The sequence below is a fragment of the Aricia agestis genome, chromosome 4, assembly GCF_905147365.1.
Source record: "Aricia agestis chromosome 4, ilAriAges1.1, whole genome shotgun sequence".
NCBI classification, from domain to species: domain Eukaryota; kingdom Metazoa; phylum Arthropoda; class Insecta; order Lepidoptera; family Lycaenidae; genus Aricia; species Aricia agestis.
This window is the reverse complement of record NC_056409.1, coordinates 9,050,152-9,065,983: the sequence shown is the minus strand read 5'-3', so window position 1 is coordinate 9,065,983 and position 15,832 is coordinate 9,050,152. Positions and strand designations below refer to the sequence as shown.

At 35.4% G+C, this 15,832-nt stretch overlaps 1 protein-coding gene across 5 annotated transcripts in view; it reads left to right on the top strand.

Annotated features, from left to right (window-relative positions):
- Positions 1-15,162, top strand: part of LOC121726573 — a 92,358-nt gene extending 77,196 nt beyond the window's left edge. For 3 of the 5 annotated variants that reach the window (XM_042113981.1, XM_042113983.1, XM_042113982.1), the window contains 4 exons: positions 9,553-9,697; positions 10,483-10,598; positions 10,731-10,830; positions 10,991-15,162. In XM_042113981.1, the coding sequence (XP_041969915.1) occupies positions 9,553-9,697; positions 10,483-10,598; positions 10,731-10,830; positions 10,991-14,265 (3,636 nt within the window). In that variant the 3' untranslated portion in view covers positions 14,266-15,162. Of the gene's footprint in view, positions 1-8,475; positions 8,664-9,552; positions 9,698-10,482; positions 10,599-10,730; positions 10,831-10,990 lie in introns of those variants that run through there. The other 2 variants (XM_042113984.1, XM_042113985.1) reach the window with 2 other exon arrangements.
- Positions 15,163-15,832: the final 670 nt, after the last annotated feature.

The window sequence follows — 15,832 nt, the reverse complement described above, 5'->3', positions numbered from 1 at the left end:
TTGACACGATAAACACAAAAATCGTAAAATATTGGTACATCAGTGGATTCGGAAGCACGTCCGTTTGAACTAATTGCGTAAGCGCACCGAACCGCGGCGAAATGTAACAACAAAATGTGGCCAGTGGCTAGTACCACTGATGTAAATGACCGATGTATGTCCTATTTATCACAGTGGTAAAGTACAGACGATTTTTTGACCATAGTCGGAAAATTTGTAATGATAAATAGGGTAAGGACCAGATGCAGATATTGCGCAGCTCTACAAACCATCTAGATAGCGCGAATTGACTGCAATTTGCAAGTCTTTAGTTAAGCCTTATTATTATTTTTTTGGTTTAGTAACTTCTTTACTATATTAAATAATTTTTTAATATAGTAGATGCATTTTTATCGAACCATCTTGTCTTGTACTATTTCTATAGTGTGATAAAAATAGTACAATAGTAATAGTAGAGATAGTGACGGCGCGTGTAAAAACTTAAATAACGGAAAAAAATCACAAAGCTGTAGTTACTTTAACGTCTGCTGCTAAGTGCTAAGCTGACTATTCCTAGATTTACGGTTGAAAATCGCGTAAAATTTAATTTAAGTAAGATAAACAAGGCATCAATGCGCGTCGGTTGTAACTTGTAACTGAACAATTGAACTATGGAAAGCATTAGAAAGCGTGCGCATAACCCCGTGCACGCGCCATGTTTCTCGTTTTAATTCAATAATTAACAGCCTATTCAAAATTATAATAAAACAAATGCGTACTACGTACTTTATGGGCTTGTAGTAAAATGTTTTAAAGGCTGCAAATATGGGACGGAAAATTAAGTACACAATTTCTATGGCAAACCTTATCAATTTACTCTTTGTTTTACATTACATAATGAAATTTATCGGACAAATTCAAACGTTAACCTATATTATGTAACATCTGGATCTCGAGATCGGTTATCTAGTTAGCCGTTAGACGATTGACGCCAGTCGCCAAGCTAAAGTTACTTATGAGTTGCAAGTCAATAACATATTGCTACGATGCAATATAAAGACGGTGGCATTAATTAAAACCTTCGTGGTATAGATATTGGGTAGAAATTACAGAGTACGTTTTAAATAACATAAATCTCGTAGCACTGGCATAGCAGCTTGAAGAAAATGACTTATTTGTCAAGAATTGCTTACAACTACACGTGGAAGAGCCATGCTTCGGCACGAATGGGCCGGCTCGACCGGAGTAATACCACGTTCTGACAGAAAACCGGCGTGAAACAGCTGTGTTTCGCCGAGTGAGTGAGTTTACCGGAGGCCCAATTTTCGTCCCTATCCTCCCCTATTCCCTTCCCTTCCCATCCCTACCCTCCCCTATTACCCTATTCCCTCTTAAAAGGCCGGCAACGCACCTGCAGCTCTTCTGATGCTGCGAGTGTCCATGGGCGACGGAAGTTGCTTTCCATCAGGTGACCCGTTTGCTCGTTTGCCCCCTTCTTTCATAAAAAAAAAACAACATACGGTCGTTACGTAAAGCAAAAATCTTACTCCTACTTATAATATTATAAAGGCGAAAGTTTGTTTGGAGGTATGGATGTGTGGATGTATGGATGTTTGTTACTCTTTCACGCAAAAACCACTGAACGGATTTAAATGAAACTTTACAATAATATAGCTTATACATCAGAATAACACATAGGCTACAATTTTAACCGACTTTCAGAATGGGGGAGGTGTTATGTTCGTTTTCTTATATTTAACGATTACTCCGCCGTTTGTTAACCGATTTTCAAATTTTTACTTTTCGTATATAGGGTATCATCCCAATTTGGTATTATATTCACAAAAGTGATGATCTGATGAAGGATCCATAAGTAATCGAGGGAACTCCTCAAAACTTATAGGGAAACATGTGGTGACTTTGGTTTCGTGAGAAGTATTCTAAGCATATGCTACCAACAAGTAAGATTTTGCATCGAGATATACCTGGTATACCGTGGTTCGGAAGGTGCTGAGAGAACTCCTGATTCTTTATAGATACAAGTTTGGGAGTTTCGGCGTTGTTTTAAGAACAGAAAGCATATGCTATTATGCAAATTACATTCATCATCATCATCATCATCACTACCATATTATACCATTTCATAGTCTTTTAGATCGAGACTCGAGTTTGTCATGCGATAATTAAAAAAAAATCTATACCTACCTAATATTATAAACCTGAAGAGTATATTTGCTTGAACGCGTCAATCTCAGGAACTACAGGTCCGATTTAAAAACTTATATCAGTGTTAGATAGATCATTTATCGACTATCGGTCTATAGGTTATATTATATTATCACGCTAAGACTAATACGACCGAAGAAACTCAAGAAAATGTGGGAAAAACGGGGGAAAAATTTTTTTTTGGGAAAATGTTTCGGTTTCTGTAAAATTTCTAATTTACGCGGGCGAAGCCGCGCGGGACATCTAGTACATAATAATTCTATAATTTACAGACAACGACAACGAGACAAACTTTCTTTTGAGACACGAGTCTTTGAGGATGTTACTCATTCAAGTTTTAAAATAGTAAAAGTTCTTATTATTTAAGTATACTTACTGCGTAATATGTAGTAAGTACCCAATGATAAGCACAATAATATTAAGACCAGTCGATATCATAAGGAACCGCAGTCAATACATTGTTATTGCAAGCAATAATATGCACTTAAATTACTATCAATATTTGTATGGTTTGATAACAAAAACATCAAAGTTACAGTTTATGATATTAATAAACTATATGATACATCAATAGATATGTATCGATTGTAATGGGTAATCGATGTTATCGGGCTGATAAGATTGACGTCAGGCGAGCACTCGACGACGAGATTATAAGTCAAAGATCTAAATAATTTTAACTCAAAACATTCATTCTACGAAAAAGAGGAAAGGGGGTAAAAATGGACTATGGGGGTAAGATTCTTTTCCTTAAATCCGTTACCGAAATTCGTCACCCACATTTTGCATATCTACTCGCCCATTATATTTATGGATTTGATAGAAATTAAGAATAGTTTAGAAGAAGAATATTCTACCAGCCAGCATCGTAATGGCTGTAGACATGCATTTTACGTTAGATCGCGTCTTTAGTAGTAACACGCCACACGGTTGTAGTTTTATGCATGCTGCAAGGTTAGGTTTCGGGTAGAAATAAGAGGACCTAGTCAAATATGAACCAGTAGGAACAATAATAATAATTAGAACAAATATTATAGTTAATATTTTGCTCTTAAGTTACGGTTACATATTAGCAAAAATATCAATAGTGTAAAATATAATAGCGTCAGAGACGACTTTCAAATACCCTTGTCACTTTGATCTGAAATCTAGATTTTAGTATCAATTTCCTTGATACCATACATCAAGTTTTATCTGAATGGTTTTTGAGGAAATTTTTCGTGTATCTATAACACGATCCTTATACCCTTTAGCCCTAGCAGTTTTTATACTTTCTCTACAGGGAGTTACACATATTTTCTCACCGAAGTGTAAATGAACTCTATACAGCCGGTAGTATTTTATAGCAATATGCAACGGTTAAACGACGCTACATGAAACATGCATTAGTAATCGACGAAACTTTATATGTAGGCTGCACAACATAGTAGCACAATAACCTAAAGAAAATAATGCACTATGCAGTGGACGTGTTCACCCGTAACAGTATTACGTAAGTAGTTGTCCAGTATTCAGCAAGCGTGATTCCTCACACATAATAATGTGCAGAAAATCAATATGCTACCGGTCAGGGCTCTTATTAACAATTCAACACCTTTTGAAGCATGTGTAGACAATACAAGGTGTGCTCTGTTAGAGTTCTGTAACAACCTGTCGATTGTTATATACGATGTAACATGTTAACATTATCTTGTCGCAGGCGCAGTCCGAAGGGTGGGGTCACAGGGGACATGACTCCCCCCAAAATCTAAGGTCAAATTGAAAAATATCAAAATCCTGCCAGTTAATAAAAGGAAATTTCTAGTTATCCTACAGCGATAAATTTTAAGTGTAGTGACTAGTGCATGACCCCTCCAAAACTTAAGGCTGCGACCGCGCCTGTCTTGTCGTCGACGTCGAATAGCCCTATTCTGAAAGCCCCGACGTTGTTATTTGTGACCGTTGAAATTGTACCTATAAAGTTCAAATGACTATAGATTTTAGAAAGGAGGTTTAATTTGAAAGCCTTCTAGACGGGTGGCAAATGTTATCAAAAAGCGTAGTTATGAAACGAATCAACGATAAGGTTAAATATAAACGCAACTTATCAAAGCATTAAGTGGAATCACTTAATATGGTTGTAAAAGAGGACCAGGGTGATCTTCGTGTGAACACTGCGACGTCCGCTGCCAGAAAAGGTCAATACCTACAGTATCAATTTATGACTTCCCTGATAGATATTCAAACGGCTTCGTCTATCATTAAATTCCGATTTTGAACATAAATAGTGACTCCGGGTTATTATTTTGCTATAGGTAATATTTATTAATGTTCGTAAAGATGTATTCTAAAACAAAATGTAGAGACTATAGAACCACACTACATTATAAAGGGATAATTGGAAGTGCGTATGTTTATTCCTACTGCACGCTAAAACTATTAAATGATATAGGCTCTAGATTAACACGTAGGCTAGTTTTACCTCGAAAGTAGTATTTCCATAATATGTATATTCTGTAACAACATTTAGTGTAAGCATACCTCTATAATATTATGCTATGTAGATTGTAGAGTCATTTTACCGGTGTACTAATTTAAATAGTCTGCGTGAATACTTTTCGAGCGCTTATGGGAATCGGTTTTACGCAATTCACCAGCGATCTCCGGCCCCCAACTTGATAATACGAACAAATGAACATTGCAAAACTTCCGCGATCATATCTCCCCCACTTCCGCGTGCAGTTGACAACATTACAAAACCCGGCGGACCATCAATGGTTCCAGCCCAGAGAGTTTAATCTAAAAGTTCTAGATTTTATTCGAAATTTTGCAGTTTGTTTCTCGGTTTTCCGATTTGAGTGTAAAGGAGTTGAGACACGTTCATAATAGACATATCTAAATTGCTAGGTGATGAAAACTCGGGAAGTTACCGGGCATAGTATGTAAAGCTAGAGTGAAGAGTCAGACAGATAGACAAACAGACAGAGAGACACCTTCGCATTTCAAATACATATTGAAATGCGAAGGTGTCTCTCTGTACATACATACCTAATACATGTACGCAAAATGTACTATCAGAGAAGTTGAATCCTATGCAAATCGGGGACCTAAGTAGTTTGGTCGCGTTACGTCAAACCCAGCTGACAGATCACAATTAACATTGAATTGACATATTCGACCAAATAACGTTGGTCTCTCAATTGCATAGGAATCAACTACCTCGATGGTGCATACCTAATATTATAAGTAAAGATTTATTCGAAGTTTAAAAACTATAAATTACCTTGCGATATCGCTTAACATAAAACGCACCGACTATATTGCTTAGATAACTGTTACACCAATCAGAAGTGATAGGTGTATATTAAATTTTCAACACGTGATTTCCTCCGCTGAAAGACTTTCGTAACGTTACGGAAGGCGTACGAAGGGAATTTAAAATATTAGATAAGTGTTATCTAACCTGTTGCGAGGACCCCTGGGTGTTGCATTATAGGAAGTGACGCCTATGTCCTTACTCCTTAGGAACTATTCTATAGCTTTTGCCTGTACCCCGCCCAGCCTATACCAGAGGAGACAATGAATTTTATTCGGCATAAATGTTGGCCACTCTACTCTCTGACGTGTTACTCTAGAGTAGTCTAGACTCTAGACTCTAGAGCATAAAGCCGTTTTAATTTGTTGCGTGAAAGGTATAACTTTTATCCACTGATTCCCAAGAAACTATGAGTAAGTATAAAACAATAGTGCTCATTTAAGATAATAATTAGAATATTTTAAGCACTTATTTTAAAAAACAAAGCGCAAATGTTTCTTGGCGGGCAACCAGGTGATATCCTTGCCCTTAACTGACTTAAAACTAGTCTAGTGAGTATACAAGTATCTTATATGTCTGCCATATCCTTGGTGATATCCTTGCCCTTAACTGACTTAAAACTAGTCTAGTGAGTATACAAGTATCTTATATGTCTTTACGCTTGTGAGTTCTGTTCCTTTCCAGAATCCAGTACTTCTTAGTTCTTAATTAAAGCAAAAAAGGTTGCAAAACCTAGAAGTCTTTAATTACCTAACTAAACTAATAGATGACACCCGCTATACCTACTTTCTTTTCTGCAACAAAAATTGTCCATGTCCTTATAGTCTTTCAGAGCATCTCGATACCAAATTGCATTTAAATCAGTTTCGCAGTTTAAGCGTGAAGAGTGAATAGACGAACAAACACACTTTCGCATTTATAATATTTGTTAGGATAAGTTAAAATTGTTTATATCCATTTTTAATAGTTACATAAAATAAAAAAATAGGATCTTATAACGCATACAAAAAATTATTCCTTTATTTTCTATACCACAAAATATACATTTGTCGTAGCAATTAAATATTATAACGTTAATTGGAAAAGAAACCTTGACAGGTGAAGGTTACTTCGCCACAAAAAATATTATTTGATGTTAATGTCTAGTGACTCATAGCCAGGAAAAGCAGCTAATTAGGAAATGTGCTACGTGAAAAAAATAATCATAATGCTATAATATCTTGCCAAAATTTTTTTGTGAAGAGATTATATTTTTTAAATTCTTGTCAGTAACTTGGTTTTAAAAAGCATACGTATTTAAGGTGTACGAAAGAATATCATTATATGGAAGAATACTTTTACAAAGTTTTTAAGCAAATACAGAGCTGAGGGTGACAAAGGAAATACCAAAGCAAAACTGTATAGTTCCTTGTCGTCGTCGTCGTCATAGTGTCTGAATGATTATTTTATCTTATGATAAAATATTTTCCAAAATTCTTAATAAAGTAATTGTACGTATAAGGTTATTTCAATTATTTATAAATGCAACGCGATGAATTGCTATTATTAGCAAGTGACATTAAACAACTTAAAATGAACAACGATCTAAAAGTCATCTATTTCTCGCAACCAAAAAAACATCTAAATCGATTCTGGCGGAAATCGATAATGGACTCGTTCGCGATATTAAGCACCTCTTTAATTGCTCACTATTATTTTTCTGTAATAAGATTTATTGCAATAAACACGCAAAGCGCGTAAGGTACACTTGGCTACATTTTTCTGTTAAAACTATCTAACTTAGGGCTGATTTTTCAATCGTCAGATAAATTTTACCACCGGAATAAACTTGGCGTTTTGACAGATTTTATATGAAAATAATGTCAAACCGCCTTACTCAGAGACATTTAATTACAATTAACCTTCAATTTAATGGAGAGTTTGACAGATAATGTATGGGGCTTATGTCAAAATTTTGAATTAATTACATTTAACTAATTAATGTTTCACTCCGAGTGCGGCAGTCAGTGTCATAATATTAATTATTATTTAGGTAAAAGTTAGCTGACGATTGAAAAATCAGCGCTTAGGCCACACTCAGGGACATATTTTAATATTGATTGAACCTTAATTTAATGAAGAGCTTAACAGATAATGTCTGGCACTTTGTCACAATCTTGACTAAATTACAGATAATTTAAAAATATTTGTCTCTGAGTGCGGCAGTGAGAAGGTGGAAACCACTCACCAGTTATCATTAAATTATTCTGCAATATAACACACAAAAATTTAAGGAACATTACTATCAATATTACATTACAATTTTATTTGCTATTAGGAACTGTTCACTTTTTACTGTTACTTACATTCTTTTTTCATTTAAGTAACTTTAAATACGAATAACCGCAGTCTTACTAAAGTAGGTATATCAAAAAAATGAGTTTCGTATCTAAGTTTCATATAAAATTAGCGATCGCCAAGTTAAATACGGTCGATTGTACAGGCGTACCCTGTTATTTCGCTGGTGTATTGTGCACATTGTAACAAGTACATTTAACATTGTACAACGCATTCGAAACTGACACATACATTGGGAAAGCTATAAATTATGCAAAATCTTAATGGACGCATTCGTGTTATACGTGTTTTTATGAAATAAAAGTAATGTAGATGTCACTTTTAATAAAAAGTAAAAGTCAATTGTAACATCATGCAATTTATTCCTTGCAAATTGCAAGGAATAAATTGCATGATGCAATAGTGCGTCATGAAACACCTACACCGAAATACTCTTATCGTTAAATATGTGAATATAATATCGGCAGATAATTCAATACCTAGCTTTAGATTTTCATAAAGACGATGCGTGATGATAGTCACGTGCATATTATTTTCCTGTAACAATAAAAAGACTTTAAATGTAACAAAAAAAAAAAAAAAAAAAAATTAAGATCGCAGTAGTACCCTTTTAACACATTAGCGAACCTAAATTGTGACGTTTTGCATATTTTCCAGCGATTTATTTGCAAAGTAGTGACGTAAAAATGGACTATGTGTGTGTGGTAGTGTTGTGACAGTCGTCTATCGATATCGATACAAAATGATGTTATACGTGACGAACACGACCGGGGACGTGGGGGTGCGCAGACCGCCGAGACGACGGATCATTAGTGCTAAGATTAAGGTTTGTATGTAGCAGGCACTAAAGTGGCTTAAAAGAACTCTTTAATACGCTTTAGCCGATTAGACAGGTTAAACAGTATTGCATTGCTAATACAGGATTAGAAGACATTTAATCATTTAGTCATTTAATCAGTTAGGAAGACATTTACGGCCGTTCCCAATATTTGATCTATCTCTGGTTTTGCCCTACTAGAGATAGGAATAGCTCACATTAGACATTATAGACATATATTTTATATCAATTGTGAGCTATTCCTATCTGTAGTAGGGCAAAACCAGAGATAGATCAAATATTGGGAACGGCCGTTAGTCTTCAATAAAACTGATTCTCGAAGCCTTTATTTTTATTGCTAAATTAATTAACCAATGTTTATGGTTGGAAATTAAGATAGTTTTAACTGGGTGTCTTTTCTGGAAATTCGTAATTGTATTCCCTGTGACAAACATAATAATGTTCTGCTCCAAATCAAATAATGCAATGTCACTGTAATACAAAGCTTTGAGAACAACAATGCATAGATTAATTCCAGCCACTGTCTAAAGCTGCCTCGAGCGTTGCCTGCTATGCAGTTCCAAAATAACCTCCACAATCGAGATGCCCGTACCACGAAACGGTTTTGAGACTCAAGCAATCGGACGAGAATGTCACGTCCTGCTCTAACAACATCATTTCACGTTTGTTAGAGTAGGACGCGACATTCTCGTACGTCAAAGGGCCCGTCCCTTTTCCACGTTCTATATACTTTGAAAGGTTAATTGCTTTTAAAAGGTGGTATTTCTCCAAACTATCCACAGTCTCATCACTCACTAATTGTTCTTGATGTAAAGGAGATTTAAATGATGAAGAAGAAGATATTTTCTGCTGTATTAAAGTTTTTTTTTAATTTCAGCGGCACCATGCTGGCATATCGCAGTCTTCCTTCAGCGATGGCTCCCTCCTCAGCGTGGGCTCGTCGGAAATGGACGAGGACAGCAGCAGCGGGATACACCACTCCCACGACCACTCCACCAGGAGTGACCAGTCAGATACATACAGTAAGTTGATAGATTCAAAAGTTCGTATTTCCAATCTGATTATCGGTATCGATTAGTCCATTAATGGCAATTCTCTACCTTCCTACTAGTAAGAGTTGAATATTATGTGAAACTTCTATTACTTTAAAATTAAATTATAAATCACATTTTTTTATTTAAGGCCATCCCCTGAGCAGACGACCTTGACCATATATTTGCCGCGTTGCCGAGATCGCGCCAAAATCCACTTTTTACTTATCTTAGTTCAAAATTGATCTAAAAACAACGTCCAGTATGTAGTTAATCAAATTGTCGATATATTGGCGTATGTTTCAAATAACCGTAATTTATCTGCTATTTCTACGAATAATAAAACTTGAATTTAAATAAATTGGGGTTACTTTGGAAGCTGATATCATGAGTATAAAAAACAAAAATAGAAAATTAATAACAATGAAAGGAACGCTCATAATATAGTATACATTAAAGATTATTGCTGTATTTTTATTACAATTTTGTAGCTTTGAAATTATGAGTTAAAAAGGCTCTAAGAACGGTAAATTACGGCATGTCCGTAGGGGTAGCTTGAATTTAAATGAATTGGTATTACTTTGGAAACTGATATCATGAGTATAAAAAAAAATGAAAATTAATATCTATGAAAGGAACATTCATATACTATAGATTATTGCTGTATTTTTATTATAATTTTGTAGCTTTCGAATTATGAGTTAAAAAGGCTCTAAAAACGATAAATTACGGCATCTCCGTAGGGGAAGCGTCTTAACGAAATGTTGTATTTCCAGATACATCCGAGCCACCAACGGGCGTGGCGCCACTGTCGCACTCTGCCGCCAAACACAAGATGGCGGTGAGGCCGCGACGCACGCACGGGGCACCCCGCAGGAACAAAGCAAACTCTGTAAGTTCTACTTTAGACCCTAGACTAGCGAATGCAATATGACTAATATGTTCTAGTAATAAGATATTAATTTGTTTATTTATATTTTATTTACTTCTTATACTTATTTACCTATCTTTTTTAATTTTACAGTTAGCCGCATCTGCCTTGCCCATAACGCCCGAACTCAACGAAGAAATCATACGAAGCACCACTCCAGATGTCACAATTAAGACTACAGAAGTCGTTACTGGTACGCTATATAAACCTTTTTAATATGCTCTTTACATTAATTAAATAAGAACTCAAGCAAAAATTAAATATGCTAAAGTAATTTTTAATTACATATCAACACATTTTTATGCTAAGAAACAATCTAAGTAATGTCCTAATTTGTTTATTTCCATTTTCAGAATCGTTCTCTACATCGACAACTACGAAGCACCACATGATCGTCAAAGAACAACACCAGCTAATAAATAAAGAATTACAGAAAGTACTCGAAACTCCAAATGACACCAAACTTAAATCATCTTCTCTTCCTCCAGGATTGGCTCTTAACCATCTTGGACAGTCGCAGGCAAAACTAAGTATTGCTGAATCAAATACGCCACGCTCTTCAATAAAAAGAAGTAAGTCCAGTACACAAGATCAAATAAGAGAGTGTTCACCGAAACCTAATGATCGTCAAAGCTTACAACCCGAACAGCAAACTGTAAAATATCGACATGACAAAAAATATGCTGAAGAAACTTGCCTTGAAAAGAAATCAAAATCTGAAAAGAAAATTGAAAACGAAGTCATAAGGTCTTCGAAGAAAGAGGAATCGTTTTTCAGTAGACTTTTGTTGAGAAAAAGTGGCAAAAAATCTAAGAAAGAACAACCAGACGGAGAGTGCCAACAAGAGTTTAAGAAAACTAAAATGGAAAAATCTTCAACTCAATATAAATGTATCGACGCAGAGAAAGGTTTGCACTACGAAGAAGTAGGACAAAATTACAAGCCTGTTGCTGCCGAACGCACTTATAAGTCTGCTGGTCAGAAAGTTTTCGCTAACCAAATGCATAAGAGAATTGATAACAAAGGAGCATATGTACATGATGGGGCATATAAGGACGTATATAGCGCAGCAATTGTTTCTGGAATGGAATGTAAAATAACGGATCTCAAAGCTGCTGATGAGACAGATAAATTACTAAATTCTGACTCGAAAAGCAGAATCAGCCGCTGTGAAGAATACAGTCATGAGCGAATAGAGAAGATAGAAAGAAGACGGTCATCTTCCAAAGAAGCAATTGACGACATTAAAAAGGAATCATTTAGTCTTCACCATGATAAATCTAAGAGGCCAGCGTCAGTTCAGAGACTTATAGATCCTTACGCTACTAAAGCATTTATAGCAAACGAATTAGCTTGTAGAGTAAAAGAAGAATGTCTATCACCAGCGCTTGAAAAAGAGGAAGATGAACCACATAGACACGGCATACAAATTAATAATAGTAAGCGCGATTTTGTTTTCCATAGTGGTAGCATGCCTAAAAATATTCCTTACTTTAATCCAAGTCTTTCGGTATCAACATCCCCTAAAAAGCATATAACGCACAGTTCAGAAAACGTAAAATATATGAGTCGGTCTTCAGAGTACAATGATTTCCGAGAAAGAGAAATAACTTATAAGAAAGAACTACCACAAATTGTACCTAAAAAGGAAGACTCCTACATAGCTGCATGTATGCGCACACTGGGTGAAGATCACGTGGAGCATAGGAACAGCATTGGCAAGTCTCACAGTTTTCGCTATGCCTCTGAATCGCCTTCCATAAGTTCCCAAGACAGTCAAATGCCCAGTCTACCAACCATAGTCGGTATTTCAGAACCTCTTCTAGAAAGTTGGGAAGTGAACTATAGGAGGAACTTAAGTGAAAGGCAAGATTATGCAAAAAGAATTAGCGCGAGAAACTATAATATTCATGCCAGTCCTGAAGTGAACTATGATAGCTTACCAAGTACTGAGAGCAGTTATCTCGACAGTCTCAAAACAGATCTAAATGACGAGACAAAAGCTTTCACAAACAGTATCCAAGTAACGATGGATATTCATAAACGTGATAGTGATATTTCGCAGATTGAGGCGAAAATTGATGATATTATTAGCTCTCCTAAGCCGTTCATTGCTCCAATACTTAAGTCTAACTCTCTGGATAGCATTAAAGGGAGTCCCGAAAAGACAGTTGACGACAGGCGAAAGACTATTTCTGTTGAAAGCGCTTTAAGTCAAAGCAGTAAAAGCACATACGTCAAGGAAAAATCTGAAGAAAGTTTCGTTTCTGTGACTCATGTGAATAAGGAAAATTCTTCAACGTTAAAGGCAATTGACAGCTCTAAATCTAACAAAAGTGATGAAAAAATACAAAAAATTGGAAGTTTTAAACCAGGTGTGCCGGAATTTCTAAACGTTCAGTTAAATAAAGTAGATGTGAAACCAGCAACACATGTAGTACTTACAGCTAATGTAATACCAAAGAAAATTGATAGTCCACCAGCTGAAAAAGATCAAAACATCGAATCTTTTTTAATCTCGGAAAATAAAATCGTTAATTCTGCAGTCAAATCTGTTAAAAGTTACGAAAACATAAGTACTACAGTTTCCGAGGACAAGAATTCGAATGTCGTTATGAGAACTAGTCCTACGACCCCTAGAAGTCCCGTTACACCTAAGCATTTCATGAAGAAGAAGTCAATAAGTATTGAATCACAAGATCGAGTAGAAAAACCTAGAACTTGCTCTGTCAGTACGATAGGAAGTAATGATATAATAGATGACAATATATCGCTTGATAGAAAATCGCACTCCAGTTTTGGAAGCAAGAGTTCGATTCAAAGTACTGACAGCAATGAACATAAAATACCAGACCGCCACGATGAAACAGTCATATTTCGAAAAAAAACCGTGATAAATAGAGAATCAAAAAGTGACAAAAGTAATGACGATGAACCTGAACTTATGAAAGTTTTTGCTCGAAGATCTCTCAAACTTAAAGATAGTGAAGTTGATAATTTAGCTCAAGAAATCGCAGATGCCAGTGCAAAAAAAGAAGTTGATAATAATGCTTCCAAAACAAAAATACTCAAAAATGAATTTAACGCCTCCATTAAATCGAGAGATAGTGATAAGGAAAACGAAGATAGTAAAGAGGAAACAGTTGAAAACAAATTTGTCGATATCGCTACACGAGTCAGTCAGTTTGGAGTGCCGCATTATCAAAGGAGTGTTAGCATACAAAGTGTTACTACAAAACGGGACAGCGCTCCTGTTTTTAGAAACGAAGTTAACAAATACAAGAAAGAAGTTTCTGATTCCACACCAGAGAAACGATTGAGAAACAGAACGTTCCCTGATCCTTCGAACGATCGCGAAGATATAAAGAACATCGCAAAGAGCGAAGCGATGGCTTATAAAGCTGATACTCTTACTAAGCGGCCATGGCAAACGAAAGACGATTTCAGACAATCGGTAGAGAAAGAGAAACGCGACAGTACTGTGATAGAAAAAGATGGCGAGAGTGAGAAAAGTGAAAGTGGAAAAGAAAGGTCAGTCGAAGAGGCGGATGCATCACCACAGTTTAAAGGAATTTTACAAATGAGAGCCGAATGGGAGCGACGGGCGAAACAAGGGATGACCAAATGAATCAAGGTGCTAGTAAGGTATTGATAGGTAGTTCGGTATTGTGTTTTCTAGTTGTAGACAAAAATAGATATAACAGGCCTATGAGTCAGTACATGTATGCGATACATCAACATTGTTGATTTTATAGTTTTCTAGATTATAAAGTTTATCTATTTAGTTGTAATACGTACTACTAATAACTAGTAGTCTAATTGTTTAGAGAATTAAAAAATTACAATGACTTAGGACATATCGCCGATTGTAATCATTTGCCAAATAGAAATAATGAACATTTCGTGTGAATAAGTAATACACCACTACGTATTTATTTATAGGGGGACTGGAGTCTTGTATTTATTATTTTATTTATGTGATTAATAAAAATGACGTAATTCATTTATTTTATATCTAATGGACGCATTTTTACTGATATTATTATGATTTCGTTAAAGTAATCAATAAGAAAGTAGACGTAGGTGGTACTCGACTAGTTGAGACTTGATCTCTTTAAGGTTTTAAGTTTGCTGGCAAATTATAATTTACTACTCCTTTAATTGATTTATTATCAGAATGTTTGAAATATAATTTTCTAAATTTTAAAAGTAAATACAATAGGTCTGAGAGGTCGAGAAGCTTAATAAACTATCCGGTCCCCGGTTTAGAGAGCACTAAATGTAAACCCCTAGTAAAGTCAAAATATATTTTTCCAGAAATTTCCAGTATAGATGTTACTTAACATAGATATAAAATTGTAGATCCACATATTCTCAGAATAACGTATAAATAGAATGCTAACGTTCGTTGTTAAGCCAATGTATTTTTGAGTGTTATTAAAACGATATATCGTATTATATTTTATTAAAGACTACTTATGTATTCGACATTTCTGAATTGTGAAATACAAATTTTATTCCTATAGTTTTTTTGTTGTTTTCTTTATGATTCCAAAGAAGATTTTATGGTAAACATGATTCATATAAAGAAGTACCTACTACATGAATTTCAATATCAATCAAATGAGTATCAAAAATTTCCTATGCCGTTTTGAAAAAGTAAGTAAAGCCGTTCTAATTTTAAAGTCATGGGATGCATGGCATTCCAATAAAATAAAACCCGCTAAGCACCCTGTAAGAGAAGGCGGTTTGAAGGTTCATGCAATTTTAAGGGTATTAATTCGATGAACCTTCATACACTCTCTTGGCTTCCATACTCTACGGCTCTCTGGGTTAGTTCATCATGATTCCGCTAGATGGCAGTATATAAAGGTTTATCGCTTGAGGGAGGAGATATTTTTAATACTCCATTTTTCCTCTTCGCTTGGTCCAGGAGGTCGAGTGTGCTATTTTAACACGACGCTCAAACGATGGACCATCGATTTTACTATTGTTTCTATGCAAACTATGTTTGGCTCAATTCGATAAGGCCTTGTCCCACTAGTAGTTTACTAGCCTTCCCTCATAAGGTTTCCAAGCCCTCAAATAACAATTATATTGATAGGTATACAGTACCACGTGTCTTAACGATAATATATATAAATTGGTATTGTAGGTATGACTATAATTATTCGCCTAAATCCATATTTTTTATT